Below are 21,741 nucleotides of genomic sequence, written 5' to 3' on the forward strand. Positions count from 1 at the left end.
TTTTTTTAAAGGAAAGGTGAAAATAAAAATGCTTGTATCTCAAAACAACTTTTTTTGGAGTTACTGTGTTCTGCCTAAACATCACAGAATTAAAGTAAACAGTTAAATAGCATTGGAAGTGTTGTGAAACCAGTTTTCAGTGCTCTATTGGTATTGTTGAGTGAGAGACAGAGAGAGAGAGAGAGAGAGAGAGAGAGGAAGAAAACGATGGCGTGATTTACATATGAGAGAGAGAGCACTAGTTCACTGAAGACCTCTTGCTGTGTACCTGGTTGAAAGTAGTTGTCCTAACGAGATAATAAAATAAATGACTGATTTTAACCAACTTGGACCTAAATCATAGGTTTTTACGAGTGCTGAAAAATAATGTTCTAAAAGATAATAAAATATTATCAACTTTAACCAAATTTTGATCTGAATCATATGATTTATGGATATTGAGAGTGAAGCATTATCAAAATCTAACTGGGTTGTTTCATTCAAACATACTTCAAAATTTCTTCCGTGTGTATATGAGGGAATGCACCAAAATATGATCACATTGATCGTGAAATGTAAAATAAATGTACAAAGTTGTAATAACATTCCATAAGAACAAGAGATAACGTACAAAACTTACTTTCATCTGCCCTTATTCAATCACAAAATATAGACTTCACATTTCTTACACAAAACCCAAGCTTTTTCTTATTTCTAACAAAACTAATTTATATTAGGATCGAACCATTTGCTGTTCTTGTATGTGCACGCATGCACACAAGCACACACACACACACACACACACCCCGTGAATGTTAGAATAATGGACATACTCAGGTTTTTTTTTTTTTTTTTTTTTTTACTAGTAACAGAAATTAACAAAAATTAAAATTTTATGACATTCTGAAAGACTAGATTTTAAAAACACGACGACTTAAATCCACATATTGATAAAGTCAAGAACTTCCTCCCCTGGCCTGATGTCGAGAAATTGATGAAACTACAATATTTTACCATTTTTTAAACATGGCCCATAGCATTTCTGAGAAACAAAATATTTACATTATAAGAGAAGTCTCTCCCTTACATAATTTTAAGAGATTTGCCTGCAGCATGGTGTCCAGAAACAGCTCAAATTCCATAATAATAAATTTTTAAATATTATCCATAGAAATTTACAAAAACAATATAAAAAATCTACTGTATGGCCAAGAGAATTTCACACAATATTACAGTACCCAGAAAGAAAATAAATTCGACATTTTTTTTTTTTTTTTTTTTACATAACTCATAGAAATCCAAAGAAATAAATCGAGAAAATCCTTACACATAATTTAAGCACAGTATAGTATATACAGTCGTGAAGCTCAATACGTAGTAAATATGCAAACATTAGATAGTTGCTCACCACTAGGATCGCTAATCTCGCCTCATTACAGGCAATGCAAAATAGAACCGTCACAGTCTATTGTTTCTAGCACCCTCAAAACTCAAGCTTCGTGACTGTATATAGTAGACTGTGATTTAAGTATCATTTATGATGCTGAAGCTGAACATAAAGAGAAAAAGGAATTAGTTGGGTCACTGGCTGATAAGAAACTGCCTACTGAAGAATGCACTGGAAGAAAGGGTGATCGGGAGAAGAGTTCGGTGCAGAAGAAGATATAAGATGATAGACGACATTAAGATATATGGATCATATGCATAGAGAAAGAGGAAGGCAGAAAATAGAAAAGGTTGGAGAATGCTGGATTTGCAGTGAAAGACCTGCCCTTGGGCAGAGAACTATGAATGAATGAATTTCACGTCATGGTGCCAGAAATAGCTTAAAATTCTTTCCACAATTATTTTTTAAACATTTTCTATGGCATTTAGGGAGAACAAAATATTCGAACTACAAGACAAACATTCCTACTATATAGCTTCCGCCATATGACAGTACATTCATATCTTCTCTTCCAATACAATACATATGGAGAAAAAGAATAAGGCTACAAAGAAAGTGTCAAAATCATTCAGCAGCAAATATCAGTGAACTGCATTATGTTTCTAGTTTTGATTCATTTCAGCTGCATAGTCATGTTCATTATACTTAGGCTGCTAGAAGAACAGCTCTGACATCTTCCATGAAGGTGAGGAAAATATATATTTTTTTTCACGTTAACATTACAACCACCAGCACTGTTGTATTTCAAAGTAACAAAAGCACTGCTTCAGTCACTTAAAGGAGAACGAAACACAGAAATGGAAATTCCATTCTTCACTTCAGTTTATTAGTCTAGAAGAATTATTCACAATGCACAAAGTCCCATCGTTTTGAGTTCAAAGGTATTCATATTACACCACGAAATGTAACCTAACCATGACGTCACTCGATCCAAGAGACGGGCCATTTAACATATGAACAAGACTTAGTTCAGCGTATGGTTTTAAATGGGGGAACATAATATTATTTGTCCTTAGCAATTTGAACCAGAAAAATACGACTGCGAAGGATTACACCAATCTGATAGCGATTCCGATCCTGTTAGTGTAAATATCGAAAATCGTGCTGGTTCTAGGCATTGGTGTAAGTGCAATGAATGTGTCACCATGAATAATGATGAAGAAAGCATGTGTTGCTGTGATTACGAAACATAAATTTGGTGAAGAGTGAATATTTGTGTGTGACAAAACATCCTAAGTTTCGTAAATTAATTATAGATCGCGATATTTTAACTACAGTGAGGCATAATTTATCTTTAAAAACAAAGAGTAAAAATCCGTAGTGCTACAGCCCATGACGGGCCAAGATCGACTAGCTGGTTGCTGGCCTCATGTCCACATGCTGAAGTGGAGGTGAAAAAAACAAAGAGTGGAGCTAAAAAAAAATTACTCACCTCTGAAAATACAGCTAATAAGACCTGGAGATATTCTTGCTACAAACAGTTTACATCTTGGATAAATTCACGGACTGCAATTGGACACAGAAGGAGAGTCGTGATACCATCATGTGTAGTGCATACTAACATTCAAAATATCTTGGTTTACTTCATCATCCATGATTTCGTTAATATTTTCTTCATTCAGTATTTCATATTTCCTAATAATTACAGTTCCTAGCTCACACTGTACTTCTGAATTCTTAGTATTTTCACCTCCTTCAATATTGAATTTTTTTCCAACACTGTTGCCATTACCACCTTCGTCGTCACTCTTATTGACGAGACAACTCAGTAACGGTATTTTTTCGAATTCAATCTAGCCTCATAACATTCAGTTCTTTGTCATTTGCTGTAGGACGAAGATGGTAAACCAATTACGTTACTGGAACTTGATGCCTATGTTTTTCATTTATCCTTATACAGTAAAACCTCTATTATCCGTAGTAATGAAGGGGGTGGACTGGACAGTTAATCGAAAAAATCGGATAATCCGTACCATAAAATATTTTCATAAGTCCATACTACAGTGTCATAATTTCTTCCATAGTGCTGTTTAGCATGCTAGATAGTGGATCAAAAGTTCACTATTTTAATTCTGATCGTCAACAACGGATTTATAAGGGCCAAGGAAATTCCTTATGATGGTTATTTGCAGAAGGATAGGAATAGTAGAGGGCTCCTGTTGTAGATCTACATATGTTATACACTTTATCATTATTTTTCATTAAATCGCTCACAGTTGTAATGCCAATCACGTATTCTGATGCGAAATGAGCTGCGATTTCTCTTTCACCAAACCTTTCAATTATTTGCATTTTTATTTCAATACTTAGTAAAACACTTTTGACACCCGTGGAACATATTTTGCATAGAAGTTATAAAGTATGGGCATTCGAACAGTAGAACAAGAACTGGATGCTGCACAGATTTCCTATATAACTATTGTGCGGAAGTTCTTGAGACTATTTCTTTGAAAGCAGATAGTGACTATTTTACAAGTTAGGAAAAACACCTTGAAGTAACTGTTCTTATTGCCTGCAGTAGTACTATGTAAAGGTAAAGACTTGAAATAAAACACTCATAGAGAAAATAGGTACTAATATAAGATATAGTACTAAGTTTCTTACATGTTTATTTCCGCAGTAAAGAAAGAAAGAAAGAAAGAAAAGAGCGACAAAAAGACAGTCAGATAATCTGCCGATCGGTTAATAGGGTGACGGATAATTAGGGTTCTACTGTAGTAGGAATGACTCCTGGTTTTAACGAAGGTTCTTTGAACTTTTCATCCATTATAATTCGAATTTTTAAAATCTGTGATTGCTCATAATCTATATCTTTAAAATGCGATAAACATAAATGTGCTACAGGACCAGGTACAAAATGTTTTTCTTTTACAAAATTCTACCCATTTCCTATCTACCTATCTCTATTTGGAAATGTATGGAAACTATTTCCCCTATGAGTTTCACTTCTTACATTACAGCCATATGCACTACATAGAGGAATTTTTTTCATATTATTATATTTTTCTAAAATAGACCACTAACTGACTATCTCTCACCACCATGAGTTAAAAAGCACTATAATATTACTACTGTAAAGTGAGTCTCAAACTTTTGAACTCGAAATAATTATAGAACGACGAATTGCACAACACTATTGAGCATTCATGCACTGATTGTAACTTAAATCCTACTACTGCATATTGTCATCAGCCGCGTGGCTGGATCATGTGACGTCACAGGCAATTTGTTATCCTTTCTCCTGGTGCAACAGGGCAGAGGTCAAGAGATATAAGCATGTCCTTAAGGGGACACTGAACTTAAAAATTGGAGAAAAAGTGTCATAGAAATGAAAAATTAAATTTCTACACTAATTTACGAGACAGAACTAAATCAATACGCAGAATTCTTCCCCTATTCATTGAGAAGTCACAGTCAAATGCACAAAAATAAAAAAAATGATAATTAAAAGTGATATTTCAATTAATGATTGATTAAAAGTTGAAATATTTTTTATTTTGAAAAGTATTGGATCTAATGCGCTGAGATTTTGCATGTTACTTTCCATGTGTATATTAAACTTTTTCTCCAAATTTGAAAAAGATTGGTCAAATAGGAAAAAAGTTCCAAAATATAGTTGAGTGTCCCCTTAATTTAGGAAGCAACATGATTTTTGTGTTTCGTTCTCCTGTAAGAGTATACAAAACATGATTGTGGTGTGCTGTTGTTTTTGTATCTTGAAGATTTTAATTCCTTTATGTCTAATTTCAAGTGTAATATTTATGTATAGTGTAGTTAGTTTTCGTAACAAGTGCATAACAGACATAAAGCTAGGTAGTATAAAGTTTCCAACAGTCACACGTGGCACCAGTTGTTGCTTGTTGAAAACACCACAGAAACTGTCAAAGCTGTTCGCCTGGCGATCCTGTTATAAGGCCCACACGGATATTACAAGAATTCTTAAGGCCGATATTCTAGAGCTATTCCTCATCCCATATTCCTCTTCTTCCATAAAGAATGCAATACATTCGTGTAAATTATTTGCACATCACTTTGCATACTACAAAAATAATATCTCAATTAACATAATGATTTGAAGCATCACCTTATGGGGACCAACCAAATAACAATACTGAATACTATTTCGCTTTGATTCTTACCTATTGACATCAAAAAATTTTCCCCTCTAAAATGACAAACACTTGCTAACTGTTACTGTCTGCCAGCTTGCACACAAGAGAAATTTGAACACAGAATTCACAATCATTCAGAGCTACAAAAATTTAAAAATCCAAACTTTTATTTCTTGTGTGTGGACAAAAAAAATATATATATTTAATAATGTGATATTATGAAATCAGTTTCTCTATACAGATCTTAAACACCTGATGACACTTGTACTCAAAATGCAGTTGTGATAGCTCTCTCAATTCTTAACAGGCTACAAATAGATGCCGATGTAAAGCTAGTCTGTAGGTAGATATAGTTTAACGAAGGTACAGTATCAATTTTATAATGAAGGATTTTTGACATCATTCATGTAGCACCTCTCTAAAGGACGTTGTCTCTCGACTTCACTGTCATGTGGAAAGGTTCTGAACTAGTCGACAAGCTTTTACCAAACAAACGGACATAATAACAGTAGACCTAATACGTATATGATACAAAACTATGGAGAAATGGCGTATCTCACTGTAGATCAATTTAGTCTGGCGTGTGTGGAGGTTCAGTGCTGAAATATGGAGCAGTGTCCCGCACCAGCAGTGTATGGCAGACGTCGCATACTTTCGAAGGTCGATGATTAGGTCCGCTGTGCACCGTGTGGGACAGACAGTTGATGCAGAAGATGCGTCCGCAGTGACGACAGTGTTGCTGTACAAATTAAAAACATACACTTTATGCAATCATTGCTTCTACTTCTCCATAATTAATGGATTGATTGATTAATTAATACATGCTTAGAAGTAGGGCAGTTCTAGATCTCCACGCAAAAATCTCACTTTATCTGTAACTACTGCACTTATTCGATAATTTTCTTAAAAAAAAAAAAAAAAACTTTCATCTATGCATATCGTTTACATTCATGTCCACATGAGAATAAAGACACACGTAGATGCATGCACTCACACACACATTTTAAGGTACGATCACACGTCGCTACTTTTGCAGCGATGCAGTACAAAAAACTGCGCAACTCTCGTACTGCGACGTGTGAACAACGGTGCAACCCGATTAATTAATTAATACAAGCTTAAACAAAGTGCTTAGAAGTAGGGCAGTTCTAGGTCTCCACACAAAAATCTCACTTTATCTGTAACTACTGCACTTATTCGATAATTTTCTTAAAAAAAAAAAACTTTCATCTATGCATATCGTTTACATTCATGTCCACATGAGAATAAAGACACACGCAAATGCACGCACTCACACACACATATTAAGGTACGGTTACACGTCGTTACTTTTGCAGCGCTGCAGTACAAAAAACTGCGCAACTCTCGTACTGCAATGTGTGAACAACGGTGCAACCCGAAAAGTAGCGGCTGCCGAACCTGCTGCTCGCTACTTTTCCATGTTGTGTGCAGCTTAAAAGCAGCGACGTGTGAACAGGGTTCTCAGGGTTGCAGCCGCAGCATTTTTGATATCGGTTTTGTTGAAACTTTTGCTGCAGTTGCGACCAGTGTTGCCACCCAAATGTGCCAATGATACTTTTATTGTTTGGATGTATTTTAATGTTAGATGTGATGAAAATAAATTATTTGTTACAGTTATTAAATGCACAACACAGTCTGAGCATATTTGCTGACGATATAATTCATTTTTTTAATTTTCTGTAGCGTAGTTTCAAACAGGAGCATTGCCAACATTGATTACTTACTTACTTCCTTACAAATGGCTTTTAAGGAACCCGAAGGTTCATTGCCGCCCTCACATAAGCCCGCCATCAGTCCCTATCCTGTGCAAGATTAATCCAGTCTTTATCATCATAACCCACCTCCCTCAAATCCATTTTAATATTATCCTCCCATCTACGTCTCGGCCTCCCTAAAGGTCTTTTTCCCTCTGGTCTCCCAACTAACACTCTATGTGCATTTCTGGATTCGCCCATACATGCTACATGCCCTGCCCATCTCAAACGTCTGGATTTAATGCTCCTAATTATGTCAGGTGAAGAATACAATGCGTGCAGTTCTGCGTTGTGTAACTTTCTCCATTCTCCTGTAACTTCATCCTGCTTAGCCCCAAATATTTTCCTAAGCACGTTATTCTCAAACACCCTTAACCTATGTTCCTCTCTCAGAGTGAGAGTCCAAGTTTCACAACCATACAGAACAACCGGTAATATAACTGTTTTATAAATTCTAAGCCAACACTGATTACGTGAATATATTGTTGGTTATCATTTAAGTATATAGGCGTTTTTAAAAGCTTTATAGTAAAAATAATGCCAATTTCTGAATACTAGTTAGGCCAGAAAAGCAAATAATAGATAAGTAAGCTTTCGCATGAGTTTATTAATAATGCGAACATAACCACAAAATGCATATTGAGAAGTCAACACGGAGATGGAAACCTGCAGCATGACTGCGGCTGCAAAAGTAGCGCCTTGTGTGTGAACAGACTCGCAACCTCCAGTTGCAACTTATGCTGCACTCGGGTTGCGCAGCACGAAAAGTAGCGTGCAGCGCACTACTTTTGGCTTACATGTGAACACGACACGCAACTTTTGCAGCTGCAGTACAAAAGTTGCGCAGCAAAAGCAGCGACATGTGACTGTACCTTTAAAAATGCTTAAAAGTGGAATAATTTAGGAATAATGCACACAGACTATGATTCAAGTGCTGAAGCAGGTGGAATTTGCCAACTACGTATTTTCCTTTTACTATAATGCTGGATAAAAAATATTGTAATAAAGACAGCTGTAAAAAATCTATTAATTAGGAAAAAATATGTTTACTAAAACAGTAATTCCCTCAGATTCAGCTGCTATTCAAACTGTATCCTGACCCGAAAATTCAAGCAAAAAGGAATGTCACAAAATTCTATCTACACTGCTTAATGATGGTAGATCAGTTACCCTTCAATGAATCCTCTCACAAAATCTGACACTACTTTCGGAGAAATTATAGTTCACAGAAAGACAGACAGAAATCATGTCCAAAACCACTTTTTCGGTATCAGGAATGTTGAAAACGTGTAGTTCTGCGAAAATCTCGAAATCTACTTTTTTGCAACATCACAATATTTCCTTTTTCGATTCCCGATCAGGGCAAGTTACCTAATAATAATAATAATAATAATAATAATAATAATAATAATACTCCATGGCGCTACAGCCAGCGAAGGGCCTAGACTGACCAGCCGGCTGCTGGCCTCACGCCCACATGCCGAAGCAAAGGTGGACGATCATCCAACCAGAATGGAGGTATCGTGTGGTTAGCACGATGATCCCCCCAGCCATCATAGCTGGCATTTGCAACCGGATTTTGCTACCTATCGCAGCTCCCCAAATGCATCACGATGCTGGGTGGGCATGGTCCCATACACTGGCCGAAATTTCATGAGAAAATTTCTTCCCCCACGAGGATTCGAACCAGCATGCATTCCGTAACGCGAGTCCTAGGCAGGATGCCTTAGACCACGATGCCACGGCGCAGGATGGACAAGTTCCTGGTTGAGGTTTTTTCTGAGATTTTCTCTCAATCCAATATGAGCAAATGCTGCGTAACTTTCGGTGCTGGACCCTGGATTCATTTCACTGGCATTATCACTTTCATCTCATTCAGACACTAAATAATCTAAGATGTTGATAAAGTGTCATAGAATAACCTCCCCCCCCCCCAAAAAAAAAACTTCCTTTTTATACTTCATACAATGAAAAAGTAAAACATTCATAATACTACATTTAAAAAAGGAACAAAAATGAAAATGTTAAAATAAATGATCCTGAGTGCTTACTTTAGCCTACATACCTTACTACGAGTAAAGGAAAATCCAGTCCTACAGCCTTGGCATTCTTCTACATCCTCATCATGCTGCCACCTGACTTGAGTGTCTGCTTCACGAATCCTTTCCAACTGAACTTGAAGTGACTGTGATAGTCGCACAAAGTCCTTCTGCACTGCTTCACTGTTATCTAATTCTTGTTGTAGGGACCCCACACGACTCTTCAGTTCGGCTACTTGTTCTTCTAGTTGTTTCTAAAATGGTAGATAGTTCATTTAACATCTATTTCATTAAAGCTATTCAGAGTAATTTCATAAACTGCAGTACTAGGTAACAGCAGACTGGCAATGTGAGGGCAAATCGAAATGCTATAAGAAAATCTATCCCACAGTTCCTTTGTCCAATATTAATTTCATAATATAGTCAACCCCTGGTAAGGAATGACTTCTACAAAGACCCACTATAGCACTGTGTAATGAAAAGTCTATGTGTGATCTCATTCATAATGAAAGCCTAAAAATGCATATGAACATAATTTTGTTACTCAAGTAAAACATTTTAAAAGGATATTTCATATTCTGCTAAGTGAATTTGGTGTAACTGAAACCACATTACTATGGACGTTTACCTCTTATAAATATTTTATTACAATTCCCTACTTACTTCGTTTATGCAATGGAAGAAAAATTAATAGCAACTAGAGATGACGTACAAGATTTACAGAATTAAAAGTCGTATATCAGCCTTCGAGTTATGAACAATGAGTATTAGATTTCGAGTGCAGATCATTTCTCGAATACTGAAGACTGAATATCAAACTTCAAGTAATGAAGACTGGGTATCAGATCTCAAGTACTGTATATCGAGTACCAGATCTCGAATACTGACTATCTAGTATTAGATTCGAGTACTGAATATCTAGTACCAGATCTCAAGTACTGAATATCTAGTATCAGATCTCGAGTACTGAAGATCGAGTGTCAGATCTCTAATACTAAATAGTGAGTTTCAGGTCCCAAGTACTGTATATCGAGTACCAGATCTCGAATACTGACTATCTAGTATTAGATTCGAGTACTGAATATCTAGTACCAGATCTCGAGTACTGAATATCTAGTATCAGATCTCGAGTACTGAAGATCGAGTGTCAGATCTCGAATACTAAATAGTGAGTTTCAGGTCCCAAGTACTGTATATAGAGTATCAAATCTCGAACACTGACTATCTAGTATTAGATTCGAGTACTGAATATCTAGTACCAGATCTCGAGTACTGAATATCTAGTATCAGATCTCGAGTACTGAAGATCGAGTGTCAGATCTCGAATACTAAATAGTGAGTTTCAGGTCCCAAGTACTGTATATCGAGTATCAGATCTCGAACACTGACTATCTAGTATTAGATTCGAGTACTGAATATCTAGTACCAGATCTCGAGTACTGAATATCTAGTATCAGATCTCGAGTACTGAAGATCGAGTGTCAGATCTCGAATACTAAATAGTGAGTTTCAGGTCCCAAGTACTGTATATCGAGTACCAGATCTCGAATACTGACTATCTAGTATTAGATTCGAGTACTGAATATCTAGTACCAGATCTCGAGTACTGAATATCTAGTATCAGATCTCGAGTACTGAAGATCGAGTGTCAGATCTCGAATACTAAATAGTGAGTTTCAGGTCCCAAGTACTGTATATCGAGTATCAAATCTCGAATACTGACTATCTAGTATTAGATTCGAGTACTGAATATCTAGTACCAGATCTCGAGTACTGAATATCTAGTATCAGATCTCGAGTACTGAAGATCGAGTGTCAGATCTCGAATACTAAATAGTGAGTTTCAGGTCCCAAGTACTGCATATCGAGTATCAGATCTCGAATACTGACTATCTAGTATTAGATTCGAGTACTGAATATCTAGTACCAGATCTCGAGTACTGAATATCTAATATCAGATCTCGAGTACTGAAGATCGAGTGTCAGATCTCGAATACTAAATAGTGAGTTTCAGGTCCCAAGTACTGTATATCGAGTATCAGATCTCGAATACTGACTATCTAGTATTAGATTCGAGTACTGAATATCTAGTATCAGATCTCGAGTACTGAAGATCGAGTGTCAGATCTCGAATACTAAATAGTGAGTTTCAGGTCCCAAGTACTGTATATCGAGTATCAGATCTCGAATACTGACTATCTAGTATTAGATTTGAGTACTGAATATCTAGTATCAGATTTCGAGTACTGAATATCTAGTATCAGATCTCGAGTACTGAAGATCGAGTGTCAGATCTCGAATACTAAATAGTGAGTTTCAGGTCCCAAGTACTGTATATCGAGTATCAAATCTCGAATACTGACTATCTAGTATTAGATTCGAGTACTGAATATCTAGTATCAGATCTCGAGTACTGAATATCTAGTATCAGATCTCGAGTACTAAGATCGAGTGTCAGATCTCGAATACTAAATAGTGAGTTTCAGATCCCATGTACTGCATATCGAGTACCAGATCTCAAGTACTAACTATCTAGTATCAGATTCCAATACTGAATATCCAGCATCAGATCTCAAGTACTGAAGATCGAGTAAGAGACCTCGAATATTGGACACTTCAGACACTGAAGATCGATTATCACACTTTTGGTATTGAACCTTTAATATCAGACAGTGAATAATGAAGATTGAGTATTATACATCGAATACTGAAAGTCAAGTATCAGACTTAGAATAGTGAAGATCGCGTATCAGATCTTGGAGTAATGAATACAGAGTATCAGACTTCCAGTAATGAAGACCGAATATATCACAAAGACAGCAAAGAAAGTTCTCAATTGGAAAAAAAACCGTAGGTCGGCCAAAAATATGGAAAAGATGGCATACAGGCAGAGTATTGAAAAGGAACAGGCAATATACAGGCCTGTATTTAAAGACGAAATAAGAAGAGTATTAGACATGAAATAATAAGCTCTAATATCATAACTTCAATTTTGGAATCAGTCACAAGCACCATGCCAGAGATCTGGGTTTGAAACATATCAAGTCCAAGTGAAATTTGATGTGGACCAAGGTATTAAGGCAGATTTTCTCAGGGCACTCTATTTTCTTCTGCTATAATTCCGTACATTTCTTCATAATTAATGTAAACTCTTAACACTAATGCAAAAAGAAACGGGAAAAACGAAAGCCTCCATCTGGAAATAACTATGAAAAAGTATCAATATTGGATAAGTTGTTAATTTCCTTTACTATATTCACCTTAGTTTTGAGAGCTTCTGTAAGTTGACCTTCAAATTCTGTTGCTGTCCGCTGACTGTTTTTCACCAATTCTTCAAGCTCTTCATGGGTAACTTTGTATTCATGACGTTCCTTCTCATATATATGGAGCTGTGTTCTGTGAGATGATAATTAAAGTTTCAACAAAGTAAAATGCGGTAATAGTGAAGTAAAACAAAAGATGCACTCTATAAATATTATCAGTTCACTAGTACACACAATTTGATGATTCAATTAACGAGGAAAATGAGATGATGCAACTCAAGTAACTGAAGAGATCCATTACATCATTAAGTCTGATATTTTTCAACTTATTAGCCTTTTTATTGTATAAATAAAATAAATTAACACCTAATCACTAGTGTCAGTGCAGTATATGGGCAGGACTTTATTGTATGTTGCACATCTATTTGCTATAATTTATCTGTTCCCACAGAAAGATGTGGTAAAGTATTTTCAAAAAGCAACATTTCTTTCTACATGAAAGTTTAAACGAGGTCGTGGGTATACTTTTTATATTTTGTTCAATTTTTCTGAGCTCTCTTTGCAATCTAGGTCAGCACAGAATTTTTGTTCCTACAGAAAATTATGTGGTTACATCAATGGTATTTTTTCTTCAAGTTACAAATAGCAAATGTTTTTTCTTTGCAGATAAAGTGCTCTGTTCTGAACATTCATATGGACTGGAAGCCAGATTTAATAAATTTAGACTCGTGCATACAACTATATATTTCTCAATGTCCTGGTTGAAAGAACATTTTATTCTTCTTATAATTTCATACTATAATGAACACAAAGAGTAAGTTATTAATTCAGCTAAAAATAGTGAAAAATTAGAAATAGCAATTACATAGTAGGTCTACAATCACAAAACAAAGTAAATGCAAAAAGATTACAATGAACAGGACACATGAATGACAGCAGAAATATTAAGATATACTCTGAACATGTATACATGTATCTAATGCCTACCCATTTCACTTTCTTGGTTCGGGTTCCGCAAAATGCGGATAGATGGCAGGACTGTAACCCATTTTCAAGTTGCACACCACTTCGCCAGGCCACGCTATGCATGATGTGTATCTGTGGAGAGTTATGTCGTGTACTAGGGTGAGTGTATGTGTAAGCGTTTGTGTAAATGTAGTGTAGGGAATGAGTGAGGATCATGATGAAGATGAGGAAGAAATAAGGGGAAATCTGGTACCGGCACATAGCCTACTCCTGTCCAATAGCACCAAGGGGGCTGCCAGGTTTAATCTCCCCATCCGACAGACGAATCACTATCAACAGTAACATATACCTTCTCTTCATACGCACTGCTAAGAGATTTGGGATTTAACCCAGGCATATTGGTGCACAATCTAGTGATTAGAAGTTGTGTACTGCCGTCCTCTTAGTTCCAAGGTAAAAATTTTACATGAAAATTTCTGACTCTGCCAGGAATCAAACCCAGAGCAGCTAGTGTGGAAGCAGATGAGCTATCACAGAGTTAACTCGGCAGTCTATACTCTGAACATTCAAACTGTGGGATCGACTTGATCCATTATGCCTGACTGACTGATTGAATGATTGATTGGTTAGCTAATTATGCGAACAATTTTATAAAATATAGATTCAAACAGAAATTAGGTAATTTTAAGGGATTTCTGAATTTTTCATACTGTGTAGGTGCCCACCAATATCCAGCAGAGATAAATGTAAATGTTCTCTGTCAGCAAAAGATCAAGCTGAGGTATTAACTTACTTCAGATTATTCAATTCTGACGTGAGACTATCTTCCATACTAACTCGTTCTTCCTGCTCACCACTCATCTGGTCACGTATTATTTGGATCTCAGAGCGCAAGATCTGTTCCCGTTCCTCCATGGTCTCCTTTGCAACTTTAGCAGCAATCAGCTCTTCATGGAACTTTAAAAGTAATACTTGCAGGTCCTGTACAAAACATATCATTGTATCAAAGTAAAATCATATTACTTTGTTCATCACATCAAAATGTGGCCTATTTTAAAACAATTCTGTGTATGCGGTGTGATTTAAACCAATAAGCTTTAGTAATTTGCTTTGTTCTTCTAATGATCACTGTGATTGTCATGTTCTGAATCGTGTTCAAAGACTTATAATTTGACTGTGTTAAAGTTCTAATATCACACATTATTACATTTTGACATGGAGAGTGAATTTAGCATGTGTTACGTTCTTGAAAGACAAGTGAAAAAAATGTTTTCTTAAACAAATTTATAGTATTACCACAGTCTAGTATATACAGTCACGAAGCTCAATACGTAGTAAATATGCATCCATAGATAGCTGCTAACCACTAGGATTGCTACTATCGCCTCATTACAGACAATTTGAAATAGTACCGGCAAAGTCTACTGTTCCTAGTACCCTCACATCTCAAGCTTCGTGACTGTATATACTAGACTGTGGTACTACTTCATCAATTTAAGTTTAAACAATTTAATAAAGACACTGGTCTTGTAAACAACAAAAAAGGAATAACTTTCTAAAACTACATAGAAAACATTTAGGACTAATTTTGAGGGAAAGGTCATGTCCTATTAATTTTAGATCTAATCTCAAAATTTATATTAGTGCCTTAAAAAAATCCAAGGCAGGACGAGATGTACTCCCACCAACATACTCTGAGAATGGAACCTATAGCCAATGTAATATAGTTCTGAGATTTTGAGAATTACATTTTCACACATGTTTACAAAATATAAAAACTTCATCACAGTCTGCTCATTTAAGGGATTACGTATGCAAATTTTATTCCTCCATACCCTGAAGCACCATTTTCATTAAATTTTATATACTGTACTTAATGTAGCAATGTCAGCTTTTTCCTCTAGACCACTGTACGTGAGAAATATTGGACAGCAAGAGAGTCAATGGCTTTCTTGCCAAGAACTCAACATTAGTTATCAACAAATGCTTAATGTCTGAAAATTTTTCTTCATTCATTTAAATTTTTAAGAAAGTTGTCATTTTTTTTTTTCTAAATTCCTATTAAAGATAGGACAAAAATCGAACTACAGTTTATTCATCTTACTAAGAAAATTGGCCACGCAAAATTTCATGCAGTTATCTAAAAAAACTGTGGAAGATATGATTTAAACAGTTTTGAAAAATGAGCGATAAACTTACTGTTGACTGGTATTGTGTTTGTATGGCAGGACATTTTAATGCATAAATTGGTCAATTTTATAGAGATCTTAAAATTTCTTTTACAAAGTTCATATTAAATTACTATAAGAAAAATTAAAAATAATTTTTTTTTTAACTTTAACCCCTTTAAATGTTACTGGTACTTTTAGCATTTTTTGTCTTTGGCAATCTCACCAAGTTCAGGAAGTTAAAAAATTAAATTAATCTGAAAGTTTACACAAATAATTTACTATACAGGTTATAAATATGCGTAACAAACCAATAGGAAAAGGGACATACGACGACTAAGAACAAGATAAAATAAAACGTGAATTGACGCCAAAACAGCAAGGATTCCTGATCTAGGATGGTAATAATTTGTTGTACTAGCAGAAAATATTACTCACTCACAAATTCTACATTATTATAAGCAAAATGAGAGACAACTTACCTCCACCTTATCTGGCCAGTTTATCATTTCATTCTGCAGCTGCTGTGAATGAGCACTGTGCTTCCCTAACAAATTATCGTTTTCCTTTTGTAATCTGGAAAGAATCAAGTTGTAATCATTTAGTCAAGCCTAAAATTCTAAATTTGTCTAAGGTAATGTTACATTGGAAATACATCTAATACATCAAATTTGATGACACTCAATTTAAGCAAAAGTAACTACCAAATATTTTCACTTCGTAAAAAAGAAAGAGAATTCAATATCCAATACAATGGCCAACACCTTCCTAGGACTTATGAATCCAAATATCTTGGAGTTATTTTCGATAGTAAGTTAACATGGAGCAACCATTTGAAATACATTTCTGAAAAAGCTCGTAAAAGATTCTCCCTTCTAAAAAGACTAGCAGGAAAGAAATGGGGATGCTCTAGGAATACTTTGAACACTACATACAAAATGTTTATACAGCCAGTGCTGACATACTGCAGAGACTAGTCACTCTACCTCATTATCTCCTGGCTTAGTTGCCTCATGAGTGCTGCCTTATTGGTGTCACTTATGACGTTCCAATCAGTTTTCGGACTGATGACTAAAATATACATACATCTGTTGGATCTGTTACTAAGAGATCAATTCCACCCTGGAAAATAACTCTTGGGAACAGATGATTCCACTTTCCTTGCCTTCTCTGATGATGAAGCGAATATATGGTTCTGGGGCTTGAACTTTCTAATTTGGCAAGGTTTGAAAGACCAAAAATTTCGCACCAACTTGTATAACATAGACAATGGAAAATAAAAACTTGTAATGCATTATCACCTGCAGTGATGTGACAATAAAGTATAATGCAGTATATCAATGAATGGCTTGTACACACAATACTTACTTGTTAAGCTGTTCTTGTACTTGTTCTCGCTGCTGAGTAAGGCTTGTCAGTTGATCCATCACTTCACTGTACATTTGTGTGTACGTATTTCTCAGGTCACGAAGGGTTTCTTCTGCACTTTCCATTTTCTTCTTCAGTTCAGCAACCTAAAGAACACAACAAGTAACAAGTATGTATCTCTGAGAGACTAAATAAAAAACATAAATACTTAAAAAAACTTAACTCTTAATACAAGTTTACTAAAAGAGGATATATGCAAATTACACCTGTATTTAAGAATAGTTAGCTCATGAAACATGCATCTTGACAGTCTATTCTCTGAATTATTGTCACAAGACAAAATCTCTGTCATGTTAAACTCAGCTGGTAACGATTCAGAATATCTATTTCCTCATTTGCTTCATAGTAAATAGCCAGATTAATACAAAGTTACCATTAATAAATATGCCCAAAAGACGACGAACCTGTCACAATATACTATGTTTGTGAACATAGCAGAAAAACATCTTTGTCTTTGCAATTATTATAATATGAAGAAACACTACAATGGAGACTTCATTCTTTATACGAGATAAAAGGTTGCAAAAGAACTCTAAGTAGATGGTAGGTGAACAGTCTCAATTTTGTATTTTGAAAACTGGTCAGCAATAATTTCAATTACACCAATTTGTATATATAGGCCATTTCATATCTAATACGAGAAAATGTAATGATGATTAAGCCTTCACATACAGCTTACTCACAGAAATGATCTAACTTAAAATGATTGTAAATACTTATTAGAAGCCTACTCGGAGAACAAAATACTCAGGAGATGACATTATCTTAACTAAATTCTATTCATCTACGAATTATCACTAAAATAGCAATAGTTCAGATATGACAGTATAGTTTGTAAAATTGTTGCAGTTGTTTCCTATGGCTTGATGGGTTTTGCTCCATTTTGCTTTGGGGGTCCCAATATAGTCCAGAAGTTCGTAATACTTTTCAAAAAGAATTTCAACAATAAGACAGAAGATATGCAACTAGTTAAATAAAACTGGTTTTCTTAAACCAAGATTTCTGAGACTAATTTTTCTAGTGTGAGGGATGCCTAAATTTTATAGCATCTATTCTAGTTTATATATATATATATATATATATATATATATATATATATATATATATATATATATATATTATATCAGTTCCCTAACTGCCCATTGTGCAACTCAAACCAAGAAATGGATTCGGAACACCTCAAAATCTGTGCTTCAGTGGCTGACCATGATAATATTGTGACAGCCGGGAAATGATCTCATGACCAGCAGAAGGAGGGCAAAGTCGGCCATGGTTCGGCGCAGAAGTTGTGCGCGCATCTGCTTCCTGGGGTATGTGCTGTGGCGTAGAGAGGAGAGGAGAGATGGCGACCGCGGCAGTGAGGGAAGAAATCCTGAGAATTCGAGAGGTGCCATCTTCTGGACATCCATAGAAATTTCCAGTATTGTACTCTCTGGAAACTATGGTTTGGTTATAAAAGAAGAGAGGCAAGTGAGCGAGCAGCAGTTGTTATAGTCGGTGGACAGCAAGCCAGCCAGTCTTGTGTAGCAGTGAAGCCAGCTTCGAGACCAGAGTTCGACTTGAGTTGTGTCCGTAACTATGGGAGCTGGAAGTCCTGAGTTGGAGTGCAGTGGACCGCAGTTGGGGGACCTGAGTTCGAAGTTCAGTGGACTGTCTCTGAAGGTCTGGGGTTCGAGATACTGTGAACTCGAGTGACTGAGCTAGAAGAACTAGCAAAGGCAAACGAACTGTGAACTGAGAACTGACAGTTCTGATTTGTAAATAGTGCTTTGTGAACATTAGTTAAGATTAACAGTTCATTGTTGTTCTCAATAATCCAAGTGAATTGTCACTGTCGTCTGTGGAGTGCAATAACGAATACTGTGTTACTGTGTGGAGTGGAAATCCCATTGTTGACGGAAAAGTTTAAACTAAATTATTGGAAGTGACTATTGTTGAAACAATAAAATTTCATTATTGTTTTGTAATAAAAGTTACAATATCTTTGAAAAATATTGGAGTGCAAGAGGTCAAATGACTTTATTGTCAAACACCTGGCCTTAGAAAACAACAACAACATATATATTATATTATATTACATATATTTGTTTTTTTGATAATATTGTTGCTATTATTATAATAATTGTTGATCATTCAACCAGAATGATACTTCCTATTCGCATACGCCATTTTATGATCAATCCCAAATAAATTACAAGGAGTAATTGCCCTAACAATATCAACTGCAATCCTTTTTATTATACCCATATATAATCATATATTATATTTTAGGCGTATATTGTTTGCAGTAGTTAGTTCTGGTTGAGGGGAAGAAAAAGCTGAAGGCCTAAGTAAAAGTAAGTAAATGTATGGAATTCCATTCCCTTCCAAGTGAATGAATGAATGAATTAATTAATTAATTAATACCTAAATTAAATAAACAAAATGCTAAAATCGCTAATACAAAATAGTTTTTATAATTATGTGAGAGAAAATATGTAACAAAGAATATGCCCCCTTCCCCAAACGCCACGCATACTGACATGTAGCCATTTGCACCTCTGTCTACTTCTTTTTGGCGATTATAATAAAGAATCCTATTCTGAGGTTGGCACACCCATTAGGTCGGATTCTGTTAGTCCCCTATGATAGGATGACATGAGTATGGAAATAAGCAGGATGGATGAAGATGAAGGTGGTAATGATGGCGAAATGAGTCCACCGAAAGTTACCCAACATTTCCTCTTAATGGGTTGAGGGAAAACCCAATGAAAACCTCAAATAGGCAACTTGCCCAACCAGGATTCGACACCAGGTCTGCTAGTTTCACAGTCAGACATGCCGACAACTACTCCAAAGTGGTGAACTACAAATGAAGATATATAGTAAATACCTGAATCTTATGTTCTTCTTTCTTTTCATTCCATTTTTCCTCCATATCTTTCCGGAAGTCTGACTCTTTGGCAAGATCCTCTCGATACCTGTCTACAGTTCGCTCCAGTGCTGCCAGCTGCTTCTCGAGCTCCCTGCTCCGCTGCTGAGCTCGAACAAGCTGAGCTTCATAATTTGAGCACATGTCGCATGGTGTGGTAGCTTGCTGCGCTTTACCTGATGACTGTCCCTGACTCCCTGGGGAGCCAATGCTCTCTCCATCCTTCTCACTCGGCACATCTGTAAAAACAAGCTGAGTTTGAGTCCAATACAAAACCTACTCTCCTAGAAAATGCTGACCACAAAAATTATGCATTTCATCATCATTATTGACACATTATCATACATACATAGTATTCTACCAAATGGCAAGTCTTTCACTGCAAACTCAGCTTTCTCCAATCTTTCTTATTTTCTGCCTTCCTCTTTGTCTCCGCATGTCATGCATATATCTTAATGTCTATCATCTGATATCTTCTTCTGTCCCTAACTTTTCTCCCGTTCACCATTCATTCCTGTGCATCCTTCAGTAGCCAGTTTCTTCTCAGCCAATGACCAAACTCATTTTTTTTTCTCTTGCTGATCAGTTTCAGTATCATTCTTTCTTCACTCACTCTTTCCAATAGTTTCATTTCTTATTCTGTCTATCCACTTCACATGCTCCATTCTTCTCCATATCCACATTTCAAATGCTTCTAGTCATTTCTCTTCACTTCGTAGTAAGGCCATGTTTCTGGTCCATACAATGCCACACTCCACACAAAGCATTTCACTAGTCTCTTCCTGAGTTTTTTTTCCAGAGGTCTGCAGAAGACGCTCCTTTTTCTACATTAAAAGCTTCCTCTGTCATTGCTATCCTCCTTTTTACTTCCTGGCAGCAGCTCATGTTACTGCTTATAGTACACCCCAAGTATTTGAAGTATCTTGGAACCCTGTCACAGCAGTATGAATGACCCTAACATAGGAGTGAAGGTTCTGGAACTTGTCAAGAATACAAATCTAGAACTCATATGAAGAGTTAAAGAATAGTGCAGCAAATCCAAGAGATTTATGTGCAAGAGTCAAAGAACTGTCAGATATTCACCTTCTACATTATTACTTTCCTGATGTTTTCTTCTATACCGAAATCCAGATAAGAAAAATATTCAGGTAAACAAATATTTAATGCGAAATGTATTATGCTGCTGTGATACGTAATGTGATTTGTCATCTTAATACAGCATGGGAACTCTCCACGTGTATTCAGTACAATCTGTTAATATGGAAATTAGTTTCACTTACTATGAAAACAAACACTGAACTCTATAATGCATTTTTATAATACCTTGTTGATGATTAGTCCAATTTTTTCACACAAGAACGATGTGCAGGTAAATAAACATTTAGTAATTATATGAAAATTATATTAAGCAATCATCTTAATGCTGTTGTCTGTGCAGAGTCCACCACACTCCGTCTCTCTAACAAAGACGTGGGCATTTAAAGAGATGCGCAGTACTACTCTGATTGCTGCAACACGCATCACCTGTTAACGTAATACTCAGCGGTGGATCGCGTGAAGTATTGAAACACGGAACGTTAAGTAATTAAGCAGGACAAAAAGATACACAGTTTCCTACAAATGTTATTTTTATGAATAATGACAATGAAAGAA

At 35.8% G+C, this 21,741-nt stretch overlaps 1 protein-coding gene across 2 annotated transcripts in view; it reads right to left on the reverse strand.

The window, feature by feature from the left end:
- Positions 1–817: 817 nt before the first annotated feature.
- Positions 818–21,741, reverse strand: part of Rbpn-5 (Rab GTPase-binding effector protein rabaptin-5) — a 50,845-nt gene continuing 29,921 nt past the window's right edge. For both annotated transcript variants that reach the window (XM_069847027.1, XM_069847026.1), the window contains exons 9-15: positions 20,050–20,327; positions 17,118–17,263; positions 16,232–16,325; positions 14,375–14,562; positions 12,613–12,748; positions 9,379–9,606; positions 818–6,277 (exon numbers count right to left, since the gene is read on the reverse strand). In XM_069847027.1, the coding sequence (XP_069703128.1) occupies positions 6,110–6,277; positions 9,379–9,606; positions 12,613–12,748; positions 14,375–14,562; positions 16,232–16,325; positions 17,118–17,263; positions 20,050–20,327 (1,238 nt within the window). In that variant the 3' untranslated portion in view covers positions 818–6,109. The remainder of the gene's footprint in view (positions 6,278–9,378; positions 9,607–12,612; positions 12,749–14,374; positions 14,563–16,231; positions 16,326–17,117; positions 17,264–20,049; positions 20,328–21,741) is intronic.

Source organism: Periplaneta americana, chromosome 15 (genome assembly GCF_040183065.1).
Source record: "Periplaneta americana isolate PAMFEO1 chromosome 15, P.americana_PAMFEO1_priV1, whole genome shotgun sequence".
NCBI lineage: Eukaryota > Metazoa > Arthropoda > Insecta > Blattodea > Blattidae > Periplaneta > Periplaneta americana.